Source organism: Pipra filicauda, unplaced genomic scaffold (assembly GCF_003945595.2).
Source record: "Pipra filicauda isolate LSUMZ 115617 unplaced genomic scaffold, ASM394559v2 scaffold156_size1729456_pilon, whole genome shotgun sequence".
NCBI classification, from domain to species: Eukaryota; Metazoa; Chordata; class Aves; order Passeriformes; family Pipridae; genus Pipra; species Pipra filicauda.
In genome coordinates this window covers 742,393-765,990 of record NW_024104062.1, presented here as the reverse complement: position 1 = coordinate 765,990, position 23,598 = coordinate 742,393, and the positions used below count along the sequence as shown (strand labels likewise).

The 23,598-nt window shown below is 36.7% G+C and overlaps 1 protein-coding gene across 3 annotated transcripts in view; it reads left to right on the top strand.

The window, feature by feature from the left end:
- BABAM2 (BRISC and BRCA1 A complex member 2) overlaps positions 1-23,598 on the top strand; it is a 172,685-nt gene that overhangs the window by 32,588 nt on the left and 116,499 nt on the right. For all 3 annotated transcript variants that reach the window (XM_027748887.2, XM_027748885.2, XM_027748883.2), the window contains exons 4-5: positions 719-813; positions 18,751-18,945. In XM_027748887.2, the coding sequence (XP_027604688.1) occupies positions 719-813; positions 18,751-18,945 (290 nt within the window). The remainder of the gene's footprint in view (positions 1-718; positions 814-18,750; positions 18,946-23,598) is intronic.

Genomic DNA, 23,598 nt, shown 5'->3' with positions numbered 1-23,598 from the left:
TGAAGTATGTTTACCAATGAAATAGTGCAATCCAAATTTCTTTAAACTATCACATTGGTGATTAATTGCGTATCTTGTGACACTGGCAAGATGACAACTCAGTGTCAAGCTGTGATGAAATTTTATATTTTTAGTTAATTTTAGTCTCTCCATTTAAATGTGTAGTACTGCATTTCTCTTGGCCAGAATTTGGATAGTTGGAATGGTTCCTATTGAACTGTGTATTCTTCCTTCAAAGAGTTGGGGGTGGCAAGGAGAAGAGAGAGTAAGTGCTACTAAGTTTTAAAAGCTTTGGTATTTTGAAAATCGTGGGCCTTAGTAGTTTGGGATTGACTTTAACTTAATAAACAAAACACAGCCATCTAAATATGGTACTTTTTATTAAAACAAGATCTCTTTTCAAACTTGGTGTTTTGAGGCAACCCTCAATAATGTTTGCAATGCCATTTGAGATACAAAGCAAAAATGTATTTCATGTTTCATTGCTTGCAGAGGAGGAGGAAGCTGTGCCTCAGGAATTTGACTTCATCCCCCAAAACATCTGATGCTTATCTTGCATGTGAATTTTTGTAAAAATTACATGGATGAAATATTACATGAAATATTTTTAATGTCGCTATTACATTCTGTGTTAAAAATGTATGTCATGTGTGATTATTTTTTATTTATAAGCACATATGTAGAAGTGCAAACAGTGTTTTCATTTATTGCTTTTCAGGGGATATAATTTTCAATGCTCACTATCCTGACCTGCCACCAGATTTTATCTTTGGAGAGGATGCTGAATTTTTGCCCGATCCTTCTGCCTTGCATGTAAGTACTTTACTGTTTGGGAATTTTACACCGTGCAAGGAGTCTTGACTTTTTTAGAATAGCTTCAGCAACAGAAATTTTCCAACAGTGCAAAATAAATACCTTTTATCTCACTTTTATGTGAGTATAAACACATTGTTTAATAATGTGATTTAAAGTTGAATCTGTAAATGGCGGGGTGGTGTGTGTTAAAGCATTTTAATCAGGACAATATTACCTTTACAATAACTATTTGGAGTATCTGTTAAAATATGTCTGTTTAAGATCTGACCATCTTAAATGATCTGTCTCAGGAAAAATGATTGATAAATTGTGTCTTTAAAAAGCATTTATTTCTAAAAAAATAGAAGTAGCATAATTTTGTGTAACGATGTCGATTTTCATTTTCTTGTGAGGAAGCGTAGAACCAGGTGGTATGTTATGGCAACCCCTGCATATATGTATATAAATTATATATATATAATTATATATATTATATATATATAACATATATGTGTATATATATATATATGAGATATTTCATTTTGTAGGCTGTGTGTAGGGGTATATAGCAGTCACTGGTAGAAACACAAACCTGGGAAGTGTCTTTTAATTGAACTTCTTGCCTAGGGGAGGGGCTCTTTGTGCAGTCCTCTCTCATGCAACCCCTCTTATGCTTTATGAGCATGTCTCCAGAGCTCCCCAGAGCAAGTCAGAGGCTGTTGTGCTGTGTTACAGATGTCATGGTGGAGGAGCGTGAGGCAGTGGCCTCAGAGTTGAACATGTCCTTGATGTGTGACATGGCAAATGCCAGTTTTTGGTTCTACCTTTATTCATTTCGTAGTAAGTTATATATAAAAATCTTTAAAGTATTAGTTTGAATATTTATTTTGAGCATACCTAACAGAACTTTTAAAAGGTGAATGTCATATTTCTTTTCTTTCCCTAATCATTTTCCTGTTAACCTCACAAACTCCTTTGGGAAGTAGGTATGGTGCTGATGAACATCAATTTCATTAGACTTGTTTATAGAAAAGGTTTTACTTTCTATGACAATTCTAAAATTGTTTTCACACTCCTTATTTACCAGTTCTATTTTCCTCTTTTCCTCTTTTGTTTCACATTCTTACAACCTCCTGAGAAATGTTCATATTAGCAACCACTGTCTGCAGTTGATGTTAAAGGAAAAGGAGGACTTCTTAATGTACTGGAAAACTGAAATTAATAACAAATAGCAAATGAGATATGAAATAAAGACAATTTTGGGCATCTTGCAGAAATGCTGTTCAGATGGAGAAGCTTGCTGAGAGTGATACAGTACTGCATTTCTCATGTGAAAAGGAGTCCCTAGCAGTAGTGATCCACAGGCAAACCTGCAAGAATAAAAACATACTTATTTTTCTTTCTTTCTTTTTTACATTGTTCATTAATGATGCTTCTTTTGGGAGTGTTGCTTTTCTGCCTAAGCACGGAACAAACTTCCTGTCCTCTTTGTTGGGAAGCAACTTGAAGAGCCATTTGCTTCTTGATACATAATGAGATATTAACAAGCCTATTTAAAATTAATTAAAAGAAACCAAAGAAGAAATTTGCAAACCAACAGTTTTTGTTTTACGTTAGTCATTATGCCTTTCTATAGCATTCACTAGGTAAATGTAATCACTTTTGATAAGGTCCTTGGTCATTCTCCTGCAGTCCATCTGATGGTATGGAATGTGTTATCTCCACCTTGCAGCTTTGGTCTGTATAGCGTACTTTTGCTTTCGCATTTGCTCTTTAATGTTCCCTCTGGTTTGTAGAGTTTTTCTTCAGAATGTTACATTAACAATAACTTGGTTATTGTGCTAAATCTTTGAATAGCTCCCTTTTTTCCCACAAATGTGAGAACTGTTTAATGAAGATAATTTTAATCAAATTCTAAGGCATTAGCAGAATTCTTTAATGCTTTAACATATCTTTCTACTGACTAGAAGTAAAATACAGATTAGCACGTTGACCATAATTTAATGCTCCTAATCTTGAGCAATCTTCAAATACTTCTGATGCAACAGTTCCTGGCAATCAAAACAGAATCTACCATGCACAAAAGCATGTAGATTTTATTAAATGAGGAGTACAGTCTCCGAGCAAGTAATATGTGCTGTTGGATCTGTGGGAATTCTGACATTGAACCTTTATGCGCTGCTCTTGTCTGCCTGAGTGTCTCGTTTTCCAAGAAGTCATCACATGCTGTTGCATGGCTTGAGTCAGGCATTATGCTTAACTTGAGACAAGAACCAGGTACTCCAGATTCCACAAGCTCGTGTGGCTCTAATAGAAGCTGGCAGTAGACTTCCCTGAAGACATTTGAATGGCTGTGTTGCAGATCAGTCACTCTTCAGTTTCCATGGCCATGGGCAGACTTTTGAGTTAGGTTTTCATTTGACCATGGTAACAGGTGTTCAGTTAAGCAGCTGTTAGCCAGACAGCTAAAGCAAGATTCCAGAAATACTGCATTTTAGAAAGTAGATGCTGTAGATGAAAAGTTCATGGTATCTTTTTTTTTTCCCCAGAGAATTCCTAAATGGTTGGGCCGGCATTTCAGCAGTGGGGTGATATGTTGAGCACTCTTGTTGTTACAAGCAGAGATAATCAACTGTGTTCTTTCATTGACAATGCAATTGCAGAATCAAGCTGAAAATGCTCATTAAAACTCATCTTTGCTTTTGTGCCTTGCACAAATATTAGATGCTTGGGTTTGAAACTCTGCTGGAGTCTCAAGTTCAGCACCACAAAATATATGCTTCATTACGTGTTTTACCAGAAGTAGTTGCTCTGCTGGTTGCAGCATCTGATTGTGTGCATGCTCATCTTCTAGAATGATGTAGGCAACTCAGCAGAGGGGCAAGTGGTCCATTTATTTTGGTTTGTCATATAGTATTAATTACAGTCTGGGGGCTAGCTTCTTTAGGTTGGTGATGCTATTCATGCTCAAAGCGTTATTAGAAATAAACAGTTTTATTCTTTATTCTCATTAAAAATGTTCTCCTGTTGAATGCATTTGATACCTGTGTGTCTAGTAGGCATAAATAAAATCAACTTCTCAGAATGTAAATAGGAAAATTCTTCCCTGCTCTAGTGTGTATTCATTTTGGATGACAAGTATTAGAAATGTATTTTAAAAACAACCTATGATTCACTCCGTTCTGATTAAGAATCCAGTTGGCACACAACAAGATTAGTGATTGTGTACGGATGAGATTAATTTGGAGCTCATTACAATGACGCCAGTTTGAGTAACAAGAATTGTTTGTTATGTTAGCCTAGTTGATTGTTAATGTGAGCCAGTTAATAACTGAAGTGCTTATGCAAAATGTTAACCCCATTTTTCCAATGACTTTGAAATATCCTCTGTTTGGAGGAAAAAAAAGAGGAGACAGCAGTAGTGTGTACAAGCTAACAGTAGTGTGTACAAGCTAACTGTCAGTTCAAGGATTTGGGTTTCCAGCTAGTCTTCCCAGAATTATTCTGCCCACCCATCACTGTCGCAAAGGCTTCATTAGCCTTAGTGGGAATGGAGACAAGAGAACATGAGCATTTCCTGAAACCTGCTAAGTGCCGAATATGTCCTTGTGGGGTAGTGTATGGTATATTCCTTTTGGGAGTACTTTGTGCTGCATTTCCGTGGAAGGAAGACATTGTCATCACAGAATTTCAGAGAATGGGCCGCTGCAGTTGTCATGCTGGTACCTAGCGTTGGAAAGATTGTTTGCCCTTGTCTGATTGCTAATACTGAGTACAAATTGCAGTCATTGTGGAGCTGATTGACCTAATTTTGCTACTCAGGTGTATTGGCTATCGTGCTCTATGTCTTGCAAAGACCAATGTTTGTTTTAAGTTCTTGTATTTGTGCTTATTAGACTCCATATTTATCATTTGGCTATATGGTACTGTTGTGAAGGTTGTATTGTTTTCTATGTCTTTGTTCAAAGTCTTAATCGTTATTTCTGTTGGTTGCTGAGTTAGCTTTTAATAGGTAGTGAAGAGATCCTTTAAATATCTCTCTCTTCCATTAAGTGTTCTTCATTTACTGTCAGGTGCATGAGACAGATGTTTAACAGTGTCAGTTGTTCTCCTGCTCACAGTAACTACAAAAAAGCCCCAAACCCCTTTATATTAACTAATGCTGTTTGACCTGTTTTGTTTTGAAAAGTCTTTTCAGTTGTATTGTTAGCAAAGATGCAGGTGATATGTGTTCTAGTATGAAAGCCCCATGTAAGGCTATGACCACGATGGTTTTCAGCGTATGATTTTAAAGTTTAAAGCCACAGTAGTGGGTTCTCTTTGTCTGGGAAATGCATGGATAGGTTCGAACTGTTTTAGCATTGCTGTCTCTTCTGCTTACTCTAATTTCAGATGGCAGCACAAGATTTCATTCTTGGACCCCTAGCCTGCTGCTCTTGTAGTGAAAGCCTTAAATTAGTTTGGCTTCAGTTGAACTTGGGAAATTTAAGAAAAACAGAATGCAAGATTGGATCCTGCATGTTATTAGAAGAGAGTTTTTTCCTATTTTGAACTTCTTTATATTCACATTTTTTATGTTTACTTCTCAGTCATATCCTGACTTTATATGTCAAGGAGTGTTTTGATTATTTATAATCCAGTGTTATTTATCGTTTTATTCTATAAAACTAACATGAATTCTGAAAACTGTTTATTCCTTTCTCTTTCTATTGATCCTTACCTATTTGTATATATGGGAAATGTTTGTATGTGTGCATACATATTGATGTATACATACATATAGTCACTGTGGCCTTACTGAGATTGGTCTGGTATGGATAGGCAGTGGTAACAAAATCACATTTTATACCACCAGGAAAGTAATTTAATTCAGGAACTTTCCCAGAAGAAGGTCTTTATGACTGGTATTGTTGGCATTTATTGTATACATTTTTGTCCAATTTTTCAAACACTAGAGATATGCCAGTGCAACATTCCTTTCTAAGCCAGATCTGAAAGAATCTAATTTTGAATGTATATTGATCTGGTTTTGGTGTCTGAGCTCCACACAGTTCCTCAGGGAATCACAAAATCACAGAATAGTTAGAGTTGGAAGGACCCTCTGCAGATCAGCATCAATCCCCCTGCCAAGTTCAATAAGTACTGAGTGTAAAAGGAGAAATCCCCAAAAGAGGATTCTGGCTTGGAATCCTCTTCTGGCATAGCCTGGCCAGCTTGACTGCAGCCAGCATTCAGAAGGCCCTTCTGAGAAGTCATACGGTGCTCAGAAGAGCGAGTGTTGGGATTGTCTGTGTAGCCATGTGGTAAAGATGGTGACTATACGGTTCAGCAGAAAGAACTTAAGAGGATGGCAGAAAATAAGTTTTATCCTGTAATCTTTCCATCTTTGCTTCCTTCAAGGCCTTTCTACACTGGGAAACTATTACTTTTTCTCCTTGTTTTAGTTCTTCTTAATTTCACTTTCAGTCTTTCATTTTTATTTGTCCTTTTTGTCCAGAATTGTTAATATTTATTTATAGGGAGGGGGAGTTAGCTGCCTTGTATTCCTTTGTAATTTTCTATTAATGTGAAGTCATTACATATATTTACCTTACTTTCTTTTTCCAGAACCTCAGCATTTCCTATCACAGTTTATAAAACATGGCTTTCTCTCTCAAAGTGTAAGCAGAAAAGAATATGCTGAGGTCACAAGTTCTGCTTTACTTAGTTGCAGCATTTTGGCTGGACTTTTTGCCTAGTAAATCCAGAAATTAAAAAAAAAAAAAAAAAAATCTGCAGTTTGAAACTACTTATTTAATTTTGAGGGAAGAAAATATCTCTTAAGCCAGGTAGTTTTGCCTTTCTTGCTTAAATCTTGCTAGTGTAGAAGGCAAAATTAATTCCATTAGTTCTGTAAAGGGCTCCGTGGAGAAACATTTCCTTTCATTTTTTTGGCACAAGCTTATCTGATAATGCAATTTCTCCCTAGAATATGAAAAATCTAGAATATTAGCTTTTAAAATATAGTATTTCAGTCCAAGAAAGACTAACTTTTGGAGAACATTAGGAATGTGAGTGGACCACTTGACTGAAGGATGGCAGGATGGGAGAAAATTTTTTTTTGCCATACTAACTAAATTGCATGTGATAAAGGACTTAATTATTGTGCAGTAGTAAAATAGGGGGAGAAAAAATTTTATAGTTTTCCATTCATAGCATTGTATTAGGAAAAAATAAAGATAACTTTCATTTGTCACATGAGTTTGACCATCTTTTTCATGGTTACACGGTTAGATGGGCAAGAAGGTTGGACCAGAATAACAGGATCTTTAAATCTTAATGTAGTTAAGGCTGAAAAAGGTGTTTAGGCTTACATTTCTTTCAAGCTATGTGTGTTTAGTTTATATCTGATTCCAGAGCACTGGCCTCCTGAGTGTCTGGATCTTCTCTTGAATTCATGTTCAATTAATCTTGACTTCGTAATGAATTCACTAATTTCTTAGGTGGGCAACAGTTGCTATGAGGCTTGAGAAGGACTGCTGTCTCTGCTAGAACCAAGCTGCATGTTTGAATGAGTATTCTTTCTTTTGCTCCCCTAGGAGCATATCCTGAAATTCTGGTAAGTGGAGGAGGAGTGCTTATATAGCTAGGTGTTAGTCTTAGCTGAGCACTGCAGTATGAACACTAACAACATTTAATTGCTGGAGTTCTTGCATGGCATGAGGGATCACTGGCTTACCTTCACAGCCTCGCTGTTCTCTGATCCTGAGGTCACTGGAAAGGCTAGAGGTGGGAAAAGCTTGGAACCAATCCTGGATGTGAGAAAGAACTGAGCAGGCTGTTAGTGAGCCAGTACACAAACTAAAGCTTACCCTGTGCCTAAAACTATAGTCTGTATATAGTCAAAACTCTGTTAGGTGACTTTGCCAATATACTTGATTTTTATGCAGTTCAGCAAGGGACCTTTGTGCAAATGAAATCTGAATATATTTCAAACTTAGTAGTTTTGTTTCTTAACACCTTTTATTTAATTTTGGGGTTTATTTAATATACTAGTCCAGTTAGGTACTCTCTATTTCAGTCTTCCTGGTCTTCCTCCCAGTTCTTCAGGTTGTTTGTCACAGTTTGTGTGTACTCATTAACTGCAATAGTGCTAATCAATCAGTCTCTTTATGGGCACAATGGTTCAAGATTTCCTTTGGAAGTCCATTTAACATCTTATGGCCCTCCAGTCTCCTTATTTTGTAGACTCTGAGAATATCCCATCAGAGACACAGTCAGTCTGTATTAGTACTTTGTACTAATGTATCTCACCTTAAGGGTAAGTGAAATCCACCAAAATGAACAAGAGAAAAATCTAAGTTTTGAACTGTGTGCTTAAGTTAAGTAACAAACTGGGATGAGGAAGACCTTTGAATATTCTTTGAGGAGGCACTGAATCTGCAATTATTCTTGTGGGCAATGACTCTATTGGGTCTGTGGCTTGCTCCCTCCGGATATCAGTTGTTCATGTTGCTGGATGTTTTCACAGGGGCAACTAACAGTCCATGAAGACAAGACAAGAGCTCCTCCTTTAACTCATCTTGTCTAATAGTTTTCAGAGACTCTGACCACTTTCAGAGACTTTTCACCATTTATCATTTAAGAAGCTTTGTCTGGCAACTATTCTATTACCTGTTTCAATCAAAGCCAGCTGAAGACTTCTCAGGTGGAGGTGTTTTGTTAGAGAAGAAATTTGTGCTGCAACATAACTTCAGATTGCCACAGATGGCTAAATGTGTTCATTTATTTGTATGTATATATAAATAATTCTTTACTGTGAGGTGGTGAGGTTCCGGAACAGATTGCCCAGAGAAGTTTTAAGTGCCCCATCCCTGGCAGCATTCAAGGCCAGGCAGGGTGGGGCATTGAGCAACCAGGTCTAGTGGGAGTTGTCCCTGCCCATAGCAGGGAGCTGGAACTAGGTGAGCTTTAATGTCCCTTCCAACTCAAACCATTCTGTGATTCTATGATGCCTAATACAGCTGCTTTGCAGGAAATACAGTCCTTGCTAGTGGTAAGGGTGGCATAGTGAATTCAAGCATCTCATTCACTTTCAAGTCATAGTTAGTTTATACCAAAAATGTTACATTAGATATCCCAAGCCAGACTTATGAAAGTAGAACATCTTTTATGTGGAAGTGTTGGAGTGCAATGATATAATGTGTTGGTATTTATAATTCTGTAATGTAAACCAGCAAATCGACAATGTAGTTTTGACTATTTTTTTGCTTCAGTTTATTAAAATATATTTTACTTGAACAATGTTTTGTTAAAAATTGGGGGGAAAATATTATTAGAGAAACTGCCAAAAAATTAAAGGATTCTGGCCCTTAGGTGTGACATTACTGGCACAATACACTCCTCTTCCTTACAAGAACTCTAGAACAGTAAGAAATGGCATGTCTGGAAGGCAACAACTTCTTAGCTTTCTATAAACACGTTTGCAAGGGTTTTTATTTGTTTGGGTTTGGGTGGGTTCTTTTGAGGGAAAAGATTGACTCTAGCATAGTCTTCCTGAATTGAGAATACTTTTAAGTTCTGTGTAGTATGCCCATTGAGTTCACATTGTTGTGCCATTATAATTCATTTTTCTGTAGGGAAAGTTGGTCATTTCTTATGAATATGCAAGCAGAACAGACTTTTAAATTAACTGATTACAGAAAGTCAGTTAGAAGTAGTCATTCTGTCTGATAATGCAGTTTCATATTTGATTACATTCTATACTGTGAATTCTATTATAATTTGTACTTTTCTGCAATAGAATTAGTTTAAGTTTGATGCCCTGCAGGATCTTTCCTTCAGAAGATACTGTTGGGGCAAATAAATGTCTTTGCACTCAGAGTAATTTTTAAAAGATCTGTTCATTTCCCAAATGGAGGAGGGCTCAAGTTATGTTTTTTCCTTTTTACTGGTCTTAAGTTTCAGCCTATATTTGTTTCAAAACCTCTCTTTGTTTTATTCATTCTTTACATGCTTTTATGTCTGTGTTTCCTTGTTGTCTTCCATTTCAGATCCTGAGGCATATCTGCTCTGTTTTAGAGATAACTACAGAAATATAGTTCAAATTTAGTCAGCATCTTGAATCTTTCGTTTGCCATAAAAGTATTCATACAGCTTTACATTAATTTTTTTGTATACCTGTATCTTCCCAGAGATACAGCTTTTATTTGTATAAAGGAACCAAATGAGTGTCCTTATGCTGCTTTTTTGAGAAGAGAGAACTAATTTGCAATAATTTGTCCTGTATGGTAGAGAAATAATTTTGATTTTCAATGTCTTCTGATTTACACAGTAGTATTTTGTAAATGTCTTCTTTAGGGACTGTATTTACAATACCATATAAATTCTCTTGTACTACAAATGTGAAAATGAAGATGGCAATACTGCTTGGCCAGCGAGATCCACCATGTTATATATTGATTTTAATTTATAGGATTTTGGGAGGAGAAAAAATGGTAGAAGAAAACAGTTCTGCATGTGCCAATCCAACGATAAATGCTCAGGGGATGTTAGTGGACGCTGTCCAAAACATTAGCTGTGAAGGTTCTGCCTTTTTGCTGTAACTAAAATTACTTGTGTTGACAGGAAGGGAAAAACCACAAGAGCTGATAAGTGTGAAAGACTTGCTATTTAAAAGGGACTCTAGAGGTAAAGCATTAACAGTGGTCTATTCTCTGGTCCACTGAGGGTCTGAGGAGTTGTTCACACTACTGTCACGGCATGATAAGTAAGTCTTTGGGTAAAAGATGCATGTGTGTAATGCCTTGTGTGGAAATTAGTCTTGTCTTCATGCATTGTTCCTTTTACTTGCCATGTCTAGTTAAATATGTATGCCTCTGGTAACTGACTCCCAAGGGAAAGAAATGCAGTGTACTTACATGGATTAACTAATGATTAGTGTGTTGGATTCCCTATGCCGGAATTTGGATGTGCTGAGGGATTTAAGAAATTCCTTCTCAGACCAGGTAAAGTACCATCTGCTTTCTGAGAGAGGTGTGCTGAGAGGACTGGAAAGGAACAAAACTTGCTCTAATCCCTTAGCAAAGTTGGACAAGAAATGTTTATGTGCCAAGTTTTTTGGAGATTAATTAGATAGTAGGCAGTTGTAGCTTTTAAGGGCCTGATTATCTTGTAAGAGAGCTCTGTGGGAGAAGCAGACAGACTTTATCAGGAGGAGTGCACAACTTAAAAATGTTCTCCTGGGCTCAGCTTCACAGATTCTTCATCTCCAGAGCACCCTTAACATACCAAGATCAGCTGCATCTTAACTGCTCTTACAGCAGGGAATAGGAAAAATTTGTAGTAACTTTTGGAAGTTGAGTTCCTTCCTTTTTCAGGGGAATGGTACTTGAGAGACAGTGGCTCATTTATTCTAGGTGAATGCAGAACTGAGTGTTCTCCATGTGTCAGATTTGCTGGAATTTATTTTAGAGTTGCTTTAGGTATCGGATCGTTAATCAAGGATCACACTGCATAGCCAGTGGAAAAAGAAAAGGGGAAAAAAATTTTAAATAAGATGTAAAGTGCTTTTCTGAAAGCAGAAATAATTTCTTAGTATGTTGTTTTCCTGCACTGGATTTTCATGCTAATTCAAGGCCTTCAGGTATTCAGGATTTTGACTAATCATTTATAAGATATTGTAATTTCTGCATCCAGTTTTCACAGCCTCTCACTAAAAATAAAAATTAAAATTAAGTACTGACAATCCCAAGCTTCGATTTGTGCAAACTTTTTATCTGTTATACACAGTAGCTACTAGAGCACACAAGGTCTGTAAGTTCTTTGGTTGTATTTGCAATGACAAAAATGCTCCTGAGTCGAACTGTTTTTATGAAATGTTAAGTTTTCATGTTTGCTTGGGCCCAAAAATGATCATTTCAAGCAGATCACTCCAGAAAGTTGTTCCAGTGGTGCTTCGGGGGAGAGGGATATGAAGAACCTGTGAAAATAAGATGACAAGTAGATGGCATGTAGGTTTACAGTGATTGATATGAAGCTGCAGCCTGTAGGATGTTTAAGTGCTGGCTGCTAAGAAACTGAAGCCTTTGAAGTTGTTATAACACTCCAGCCCTGCAAATACTGTGAAAAATATCTGTTGATAGAAAGATGTGAGCATATGGTAGATAATTATCCTGTGCCTTTTTCTGTGAGCAAAATCCCTGTGGTGGCCTATGAAGATTACAGCAAAGCAGGGACTGAAACCAGATATGCCAGTTTCTAGACTAATGTTGTAACCACTGGACCCATATCTCCTCTGTATTTATGTGGAGGATAAGTGCTGATATCAAAATGTGATCTTTCTCATTTCAGGTAAAAACTTACATTGATACTGATTTTTAGCCACTGTAGGATGAAAGTTGTGTGCATGTGGTATGCAGAGATATAAACAAAATGCAGATCTGTACTTAACATTATTCTCTATGATAATTCTGGATAAAAGATTCTAAAGAAATGCAATACCACTGTTATGGGCTTGGGAGGTTTTGTTTACTGACATTTTCTCATGAAAGTTAATTTCATGCTTAGAAATATAAAAGTACACTAACTTAAAATAAGATCTTGCTGTTATTTCCTGTAGTATAGCCAGGAAAAACAGTTACAATCTGTCTTCTTTAAAATCACATTCCTGGAAGATATTCTGGCAACCTGGATATTTAAACACATTTCAAAGAAAAACAACTTCAGATCAATTAGAAATTGTTACCATATTTTCTTTCTGATAGCGTAGAATTATAGTTTGCTGCAGACATTGCCTGGAGTTATGAAATAAGCAATAACCTGTGAAGGAGACTATGAATTATCAGCTTTATGGAACGTGAGGTGCATTGTATTCCAAAAAAATGGGGAAGTAGGTAATCGCAGACACTGAGGAGCTTGAATAGGTTCTTGGTTAGCTTTTTTGGAAGGATGAAATAAAGACTACAAAACACAAAATGTTCCAGAGCAAAATTTAAATGTGGTTTCTTTGCCAAAAGTTGAATAGTATGGCTAGTTTGGAAAGTTAAACTCTGCATGTCTTTGCTAGTAGAGCTGAGAAACTACTTTGTTGGGGGGGGTTTCACTTGCCTCACCTGTAAGAAGATCTCACTAGAACTGATACTGTCTGGCTGCAAATTTTTCTTGTCTTTTTTGGAAATCCAGTTGGTGTCATTGCTACTCATTTAAATGAGTTACTGTTGAAATGTCTTAAGTTGTACTCTGTGGGTGGCCTTATAACAGCTTTACTCTGCCTCTTTATACCATGAATTAATTTTCTCAACTCTTTGGTCATGTCTGATTTTCAAAAAACCTTCCTTATGAAACTGTTCGCTTACTATGCAGGCAGCTTCGGTCAGGAGGCAGTTATCAAGAGCCAGGGAATTCTCAGATGGACTTTGCAGCCTGAAAACATCTGTGGGGTTATGCTCCTTAGTGAAAATCAATGCTCTTTGGTGAGATTGTTTAACTTAATATCTGGCAGCTTGTCAGAACTCCTGAATCACTTGGATTTCTCCAGTGTAGACACAATTTACTGGATGCCTATGGTCTATTAATCTCTGTTTAATAACTGAATATTATTTTTCGATTCATCTGCCACATAACATGACCTGGAGAGCAAACTAAGTGGATGTACATGGTATTGGTTGATTACTTTAAGGTCTAGATTACTGTTTTTTCAAAGACCTTTTCTTGAAACTTAGTCCAATAAGAAAAAAAATCAGCTATTGCCAGGGAAACTTCTGCCAGATAAGAATATTTAACTTATTTATGTTAAATTGCTTACTCAGGGATAGTTATTGGCCATCTTCTATATGACAGTAGCTACAACTGTGTGGGCAATGATGCTTTTGGAGTCTGGTCTCTATCATATGGAAGTTCTCATTCCATTACTTTTCCTGTAGACCATTTTGAATTTATTCCTGTTTAGGTTGGATATTAGAAAAAGGTTATTCACCCGGCGGGTGGTTGGGCACTGGAACAGGCTCCCCAGGGCAGTGGCCAGAGCATCAAGCCTGACAGAGTTCAAGAAGAGTTTGAATGATACTCTCAGGCACGTGGTGTGACTCTTGGGGATGGTCCTGTGCAGGGCCAAGAGTTGGACTCGATGATCCTTGTGGGTCCCTTCCAATTCAGCATATTCTGTGATCATTTTGAATTCATTCCCTAATTGGAAAAATAGGCATTAGCCACTTTTCACAGATGACATTTACCAGGCTTTTGTGTCCACAATATCTCCTAAGATGAGGCAACAATTGATCTTTTTAGAAAATAAAAGTTGCACAAGTTGCAGTATGAGCAGGCCAAAAGCCATAAGTAAAGATTGAAATTAAAAATTAAAATGTTGAAATTAAGATCTGAAACATGAAGTTGCTCCTAGTTTTACTGGAGATCATGGAGATACATGCAAGCAGTGTCTAGACAGTAGAGAATTGTTTAATTGAGCCTCCATCTGTGTCTTCAGAAATGACAGGTAAGTTCTTTGGTGATGCACTGAAAGAGTTGTAACATTAAAGATGGTCATAACCAATCTGAGATGTGCATTAAGCCTTCACATGAGATGAGCATGAATGCATAACTAGTTGCAGATGCACAGTTTGGATTGATTCATACTTGTATATTGCTGTACAGTGGGCCGGTTTCAGTCTGTCTGGCTAACTATTGAGTAACTTAGTGAGTTTGCACTGCAGAGTGCACTTAAAGATACCTATTGTCAAACAAGGCAAGGAATTGTATCCAAGTCTGGATTTCTTTATTTTAAATGCATTAGTGACTGTTATATTTGATTAACTCTCTGGAAAGTCTGTAGAAATCTCATTTCCAATTAGGCAGGATTTACTGAGTAAAATATGTAACTTAGTCTGTCAGTACCTGTGTTCATTATTTTCTACATAAAATTCATTTAAATCACAATTTTATGGCAAATTCAGACAAAACCCTCTCTTTTCAGCATGCATGTGATTTTGGTAAAATGATGTGAAAGTATAAATTTGTGAGCAAGGCAGAAGGAGATTTTGATAGAAGCCACAGAAAGCAACAAGTCTTTTTCTGTATACATATTTGCTGGTTATTTCTTTGTGTTTTTCATACCTTCTTGGCTTCAACAATCTGTCTGATTGTATTTCCAGGTTTTTCTAAAGTTCTAACAACTAAACCTCATAATTTTGAAGTTGCATTCAGAACTTAATTCTCATAGAAGATGGGAGTTCTGTAGCAGAACTTGAAGCTGTAGAACACAAACACCAGTAGCTCACTCTGTTCTTATGCTTTAAATATTTTTAAATACAATCTCTTAAAAAACTGGATTGGCTAGGGCTGGAATGCAGCCTTCAGGCAAACAATCAAAAAACGAAGTGCACAAGCTACTACTCTTTTTACTCCAAAGCCTTTAGTTTAAGATTTTGCTGATTAAAATGATTTCCCAAGTCTAACAGTGAATACAATACTGCATCGCTAAATAAAATCTTATTTAGAAGATCCTTTACCTTTAAAAAAGGAGGTCAACTTCCTGTTGCAGGGGCACTACTCTCATCATCTGAAGTTACAAATACTTGTGTGTTCTCGGAATAATCTTTATAATGCTGAAATTGTAGCAGTGAAGACACTCTAAAAGGGATAAACTTGACAAACATCAAAATTCTACCTTAGGTTTCAGTGTATATGTTACAGGTAGTTGCTTACTTTGTCTTTGATTTCAAAAATAGAAGGAAGATTAAAGAAGGTGCTCTTTGAAACTGAGAACAATGTAGCACATATTTTGACATACTGATGAAACTGGATCACAGTAAAATTGTTTAGAAGTATTTTCAAGTGAATGAACCTAATGCTTAGGGCAGATAAGGTACACTAAGATATGTAAAAAGAAATTTCATACATAAACATGGCATTGTATTCAGTAGTGTTTGTGTTAAAATTAATGAGTTTAGGTCTTCTGAAAAGAACAACCCTTCTGCAAAGTTAGCAAAATGAGTAGAAATACAATGGCCATTGCCAAATAACAAGCACTACAGTAATAAATTCTAAAGCTAAAAATTATTTATATAAATTAGAACTCATGTTACAGAAAATTTGTGTAACCATTGTATGTTTACTCTTTCATCAGTGAGAATATGTTGTATATGGGGTGTGTAGTTGAATTTTTCTCCAGGTGATTTATTTTTATAACCACTTTGTACTTTGAAACTTTAGTTACTGAATGAAAGCTGTTTAGTAAGGATCCTACAGTCAAATCGTTCATTTTAATTCCTGTAGCTTTAAGGCAATACAAAATAAGCAGTTTTGATGCAGTGTTCTTGAATTCTTTGAAGAGAGCACTACTCTAGCTCTGTGCTGCAAAACTGACAATGGATTTCCTCTTGCTCTTTTTTTGTTAGGTAGTATAACGTTATTTAAAAAACAAAAGGTTCAGTTGCATTTAGGTCAGCTATTAAAATATTGTTGGTCATTTCCTTTGACAGAACATTTCTATTGTGTTATACCAATGTCATTAGGAGGAAAGGTTATTCCCACTTGTCTGGCTGATATCAATACATACTGGCATATTACATCCTCTGGCTTTCTGGAAATGCTTTATTTGAACAGCAGCTTGGGAACAGGAAATTTAAGGTTATACTCAGTCTGGTTTCAGACTGCATGACAGAAAATGTGTTTCCTAGAAGATGCTGTCTACCTGAGAGATTTTCTCTAGGACTTTATAGAATCGGATAAGCTTAAATGTTTTCAAGTTGAGAATAAATTTTTACCAGCTGTAGATGGCAGACAAGGGAGAACAAGGATTTCAGTCACTCTGTAGTATGTATTTGAGGAACTTACATGAAACACGTTAGTTTCTTCCCCATTCACCAGTTACTCTGGAGTGTAGTTTACCTTTTAAGATATGGCACTGATAATATTCCTGTTTTATAGGTCTTCCCACTGTCTGGGAGGGGGAAGAGCAGAGTACTTTTGTGTCAAGCCATGGTCAAATGTCCTGTCTGTGGCACTGTGGTAGCTTCTAAAGGCAGAGGTTCAAGGATAGCAAGGACAGAGACTCGATGACTTCTCTATGCAACCCATTCACTTGTATTTGTTGCTTTTGGTGTTACACAAAATATAAATAGCTTGTGTATTGTGGGGGACGTGGTTTTATCCATGTTCATTCATTTATGTAACTTCGCTTAAGAAATGCCATTTTTTGTATGTTTGAATACAAGGCAGACTTAAGATATCTACTTCAAAGTACAGAAATATTTTCTGCCCTTTCATTGTAGAAAATGCTGCATACCAAAGCAGTTTTTTCAATGAAGAGGCAAAACATGACCATTGATTTTTTTTTTTTTGTCCTTGCTGAAGAATGCAAATTATGCATATAATTTGTTTATGAAATGTCTGCAACTTACAGGACAAAAGTAACATGCTGTCTGTAACTCCACTGAGTTACAGATACAGATAAGAAATTGTATGTGAAGCTATTATATTATATCTTCACTTAATTGTAAAATGCAGGCATCTTTGCCAGTTCTGAGTTTCTTAATGTTCCCTGTACAAGCCATGCAGTTTAAAATCCTGTTGGAATGAGTTTGTTGTCAAATGTCTGTGTCATATACAGCCTTCCAGTACCTAAAGGGGCCTTCAGGAGACTTGGGGAGGAACTTTTTACAAGGGCATGGAGTGGTGGGAGAAGGAGTAACAGCTTTAAACTGAAATAGGGTAAGTTAAGATTAGATATAAGGAAGAAATTCTTTACTGTGAGTGTGGTGAGACACTGGGACAGGTTGCCCAGAGGAGTTGTGAATGCCCCATCCCTGGAAGTGTTGAAGGCCAGGTTGGATGAGCAAACATGGTCTAGTGGAATGCGTCCCTCCCCTGAACTAGATGATCTTTAAAGTCCCTACCAGCCCAAACCATTCCGTGATTCTATGAAATACAGATTAATTTTGCTTATACTCAAAAATTAGCAAAAGCCACATGACAACATTAACATGCTCTGAACTTGCATCAAGAAGACCCTCTTGAGGACCCATGAATGAAGCATATGAGGACCTAAGTACTTTTGCATCAATACTGTCTCATGCTCTAAGAGCACAGAGTATAGGTGGGTCCTCATCTGCCTTTCACATAGGTCCATTTTAGGTCAACTAGATGTAGGCATGCATGGGTCATGTTAGGCATGATTTGTAACGTCAAATACCTTCCTGAATAAAACTTACTGTGCACAGAAGACTGGTCCAAGGCAATGTTAAGAGTAGTTAAAGTGAGTGATAACATTGCTACTGTGCTACTGACAGTTATCTTAATTGTATTATCATTTTTATTTCTGGTAGTTGTGTTTCTTGAAATACAGTCAACTTGTAATAAAAATTTCCACGAGGCACATTGAAGAGACTTGTGTGTTTGGATGGCATTTGTGTTAAGGGGATGAGTCAAGGTAACTCTGGTGAAGAGACGGTTAAGGTGAAATAAATCACAATGTCGAGGCAAGAGAAGAGAACCCGTTTGCTCCATCACTGTGAATACTACAGCCACTATTTGAATAGTGAAGCAGAGCAGTTTCTATAGTTGGTGTCAATTTGGCATATTCACTTGGTTGACTGCTTTTGAAATTAGTTACTGTGCAGAGTGTGCTTACCTAATGCTTGTGTGTTTCATATCAGTCATCATTTAATTCAAACTTTTCAAGTTCTCAGATACAACAGTATAATTTTAGGAAAGAATAAAATGGTAATTCAGACCTATGTATGCCTAGTAGTAACCCTGTTATCAGTTTTATGGTAGGTCTCCTATTCAACATTAAGTTTTTGCTGTTCCACCTGGTTTTCTTCTAAAACATTGTAGAACCTTTCCATTTAATATTATGGTTTAGCTTTGTCACAAAGCTCCCGTGTGCCTATGTGCCTCTCATGTCCGTACAGAAGGGGGATTGCTTGTCCTTCTGTTGCTGTAAACAATTCTGATCTCCGTTCTTTTCTGATTCAACAGAATTTAGCTTCTTGGAATCCTTCAAACCCTGAATGCCTCCTGCTTGTTGTGAAAGAGCTTGTGCAACAGTATCACCAATTTCAGTGTGGCCGATTACGTGAGAGCTCTCGTCTCATGTTTGAATATCAGACGTTACTTGAAGAGCCCCAGTATGGAGAAAACATGGAAATCTATGCTGGCAAAAAAAACAACTGGGTAAGCTATTATTTCAGCTAAAATGCTTTTAACAAATACAACTCTTGCCTTGGAAAACTTGAGTTCTTATTGTGGATTGTCATACTTTCTGTTTCCAATGGAGAAAACTTCTATTCTACTCCAGATCATTTTCTATACTCCCTGTTTTGTATGTTGCTGTGATTCCATTACCGTGGTTGAACCGGATTTCCAGGTGAGCCACTGTTTTTGAACCTGATCTTTGTTCGTCTGATTTATAGATGAAAACTTTGAAACTGTTGAAAAGCCTGTACAGTGTTATGTGGAAGTTTGAGTTAGCTCTGAAGATTCGAAAGGTAGAATAACAGTGTTGGTATGACACCCTGCCAGCCAACCAGCCTGCTTAGGGGTAGGATGTGTCAGGGTGTGGTTATGATACATTATGGTTGAGTTGATTTAGTTGGTAGCTGCAGTTGACAGTATCTCTCTCACACTTGTCTAAGCTGAGGAGTTTTGGGAACCTATACTAGAGAGGAAAAACTAACCCAACTTAATTTTCTGCAAAAGGAGGCAAGATGGGCTAGAGCAGTGACTTTGTAGGGCCATGCGTTCATAGGACAGTCAGACAATAAAATGGCATGTCTGTTTCCTGAAGTTATATCCCTTGCATGGGAAATGTGCTGTGCTGTATAGAAACACTCTGTGTATGCCATCTCAGCCTTCTAAAATGAGGCCATTGGCAATGGAGACATTTTGGTTTGTGTGTGAATTGTTTGGGTTTTTTTAATCGATCTCTGCCACAGAGTAAGCTTTGCAAAAATCAGGGGTTTTTTTCACTGGTAAAATATTTATCATGGGAAGTTCAGAGTAAGATATGTCAGGAAATACCTAATGGTGGTTATGATGAATGTGTTTCCCTCTTGCTTTCAGAAATGGCATACTCGTAAGATAAACTGGCCTTCAGAAGCAGTATCTTCTGAAATAGATGCAGTCTGAAAATTGATGAAAATTCAGCACTCCTGTTAGCAGGGCCTAGAATTCAGCTTTGTGTCACTTTAATCATCCTTAAGTTACAGGTGATGCAAGGATGTTTTCTTTACAACTCACACTACTTACGTTCATCTGTTTTTCTTTCCTTAGGCAAGTCATCTAAGCTTTTTTTATTTTAACCCAAGTAAAATTTTCTTCATCAGAGAAATTCAGATTTTTTTTTTAACGTTTATATATCATAATATTTCATTAAAATTAATTTGTTCATAAATTTTATTCTCCGTAGCTTGCACCACAAACAAATTGTTACATCTCTAAATTTTATTAGAGTGGTTTATTGAAGTACAGAAGGCTTTCTAAACTGTACTGAGATTTTATCATAGATTTTGCCAGCTGCAAAAATTCTTCTCAAGATGATAGAAAATTAGGGCTTTTCTCCTTTTTCCATAGGAAAGACATATCTACTCAAGCCTTTTGAATCTTTGGTGACTGAATAAAGAACTTTTTTTTTTAAATTTGAAATGCTGTCTTAGTTAAAAGTATTCCAATAAAATAAATCTTAAATACTTTTTGAGTCAAATCCTTTTCATCATTGCAAAGCTATTTTGGAGGTTTCCATAGCATATACTTTGTTTTTCAAGTTTACATTCTCTGTCAGTAAGATTCTTGTGAGTCCTGTTTGGAGATTCTATGAACCTGGTATCTACATGACAGAGGGTTGTTTGTTAGTGTCCTAAAACAAAACTATGAAACTAACTTGTGTAGTTCTTCTTCCTGTCCTTTGCAACTGTTTTGTTAGCCTTGAGGATCAGCAAATTAGGAGCTTTTTTTCAAAAAGCAGGAGGTAAACTGCCCATTATCTCCTCTCCTAGAAGTCATTGAAATTCATGTTGTTGCTGTCGATCAGGAATGGATAGTTGTTCAGCAGATTTCTGAAATAAAAGTATTATAAAAGCAATCATCTTAGGTGTGTGAGTTAAAACAACTTGGGAGAGGAGGCCTGAATTTAGCACTGTGTACTAAAATGGAACAGAAATTCGCTTTTATACCTTTGTTCCATTATATCTAATTTCCTGAAGTGATCTCCTAGATCTATGACAAATAGGCAAACTATTATTTAGCCTAGTAGCTTCATGCTGGCACAGTACCAGTTGGTGCAGGAGCACATTAAATACCTAATTTCTCAGTGCTGTAGCCAGAAATTCATCATTCTTGACTGATGTCTGAATCCAGCTGGTTGGGGATGGGTAGGTGAGCACCATGGACAGGGCCTGCTCCCTGTCTGGCCAGAACACTCTTGGAAGTAATACTTAGCAAAATAATCTTGATCGAATGACATAAAAAACCTAAACTGAAAGTCAACTTTGTGGAGCAGCTGATGCTTTTATTAGAGACCATTCATCTGTTCAGTGGCTATCCCAGTTCATCAGACTCTGTATTTTACCAGAAAAAATTTTGGATTTTATGGGAAATGTTGTGTGGCATTTTTGTAAGTCCAGAAGAGAAGCGCTGTATATAATATCCATTTCACTCTGAACAAAAAGCAAGCACCTTGACTGTCACCATAGCAGTCCTCATGTTTTATGTGTACAAGAAGTCAGTGATTTTTCTGCATGAATAAGTAATCTAGCATTAGAAAGTTGACATCTGTCCTCACAAGTAGTATCATCAGGAAAGGTTTCAGAGTTGGAATTTAATATACACTCACTTCTTGTTGCATAGTGTTTCTGTGAGCGATTTCTTTGCCTGTCGCATGTGACTACCAGGGACAAATTTTAAGGGCAGTTCTGAGCTGACTGGCAGCAGGGTGGATTACAGTCCAGCATCGCACAAACCCTTATGGCAAATTTTATGACTTGAAAGGGTACCATTGGAAAGATTTTGATTGCGTTCCAGGTCTTGTTTTTTCTTGTTTAGTGACTTGAAGGTAGAATGAGTTATCTCTATGCCTGGTAGATAGACCAAGAAACAAATTGGCACTGACATTAACATTGCTTATTCTATATCTGCCTAATACAGCATCTCTCTATATATGTGCTTACTTGCTTGGGGTGAAATCTTTGCTTAATTTAGTCATAACATAAATGAAGGAATTTTTTCCTTCTCAGTTTTGTTTCATGTCAGTGCCACAGAAAATAATGTGCTGAGCAAACAATCACTTATATTCCTCAGCTACCCTGCTTAGCAGCTTACTATTCATTTTGGAAAGGCAGTTTCCATTGGCTTTGACCTCCAGTACTTTCTCGGAAAGGCTTCTGCATCGGCAAGCTGATTTCCTTCAGGGTTTTGTTCGGCCAATTCCTTTCTGAATCAGTATGAATAGCATTTGATGTGGTCCATCATTACAGAGGCTTGTGGTCTGGTAGTATATGGCCAGTGACAGCCTTCATGTTGTCCGTTATGCTGAGCTCAAAGCAGTTTATGGGTGAGCACAGCTAATTAACAGGGAAGGCAAGAGTACTGATTGTTTTGCAAAACCATATGACAAGTTTTTGGTACCAGTACAGGACACTTTGAATGCTTTCCTCTTAAGGAGTTTAGCCTTTGGCAAGCTGTCCTCATAGCTGTGTGGTGTTCTTGTGATGGCATCTACTACATGTAGTAAGGCAGTGGCCCAAAAGGTATCTATCTGACATCTGTATTTTTCTTCTCGCTATGGAAAATATTTAAAATATTTAAAATGAAAATTAGGTGCAGACAGCTATGTTCAGGAAATAGCAAAGTAGTGTATATGTGTTACTGTGGTAGAGCAAATGCTGAATTTTCATGCAGCTTTGATTTGTCCCTTTGCTTATTAAAATGGAGTGCTGTTTTTTAAAAATTGTATGTCAACATGTAACTAAGTAGCATGTGTATGTCAAAAATAGAGCAGTGTTAAAGAGTTTTGCTAACTTGTCTCAAGTTTTCCCAATTTTTTGTATTTAACTGCATAAAATCAATGTTTAACACTTTCTTTGCTGCCAGTTCAGCCTACTGAACAAATATAGCTGCTATGTGGCTGCTTTATTGAACAAAAAATAGAGATAACAAAAAACTAATATGAAGGAAATCAGGCAGGCATTTGTTTTTAAAAAACAGTCAACTTCGTTGCTTCATAACCAGGTGGTCAAAGTCTGGTTTTAAGGAAGTATATGAAACAGAAAGGAAATCCTTTCCATTTCCTTTGCATACACCTTATACATAAAAAAAGAGCAATGTGTAGGGGACACTTGGCAAATTTTCGATAAACAGTTGTCAAGGTGTTGAGAGTTAAATAATTCTGAAATTGTTTATAACCTTCTAATTCAGTTTTTTACTCTATGTTTATTCAGAGGACACCTGATACATTCTCACCTTTCTCAACACACATTCTCTTATGTATATCTGCAGTGTTTGTAAAGGTGCCTCTGTTATATCTATATACTCTTAAAAATTTGTCAGGATTTTAACTTTGCTTTCAGACTGTTTGCAGGTCCTGCCAGACCTTTGTCCGGAAATCAGTACAGCCAAGATACATCTATATTTAGGGTGGAACAAAGTATAGTCTGATTTTTGTCGTGCACATTATTTTGTTCTAACTACTTTTTGCTGTTGACTTACTGGCAATGATGTTTTATGGTTTTTAAGGTGTTTTGTCGTGTAACACCTATGAAATCTGTAATTTTTTTTTTTTCCTCTTCAGTAATTCTATTCAGCAATTTTGTTTTAAATCTCAGCCCTTCTGTT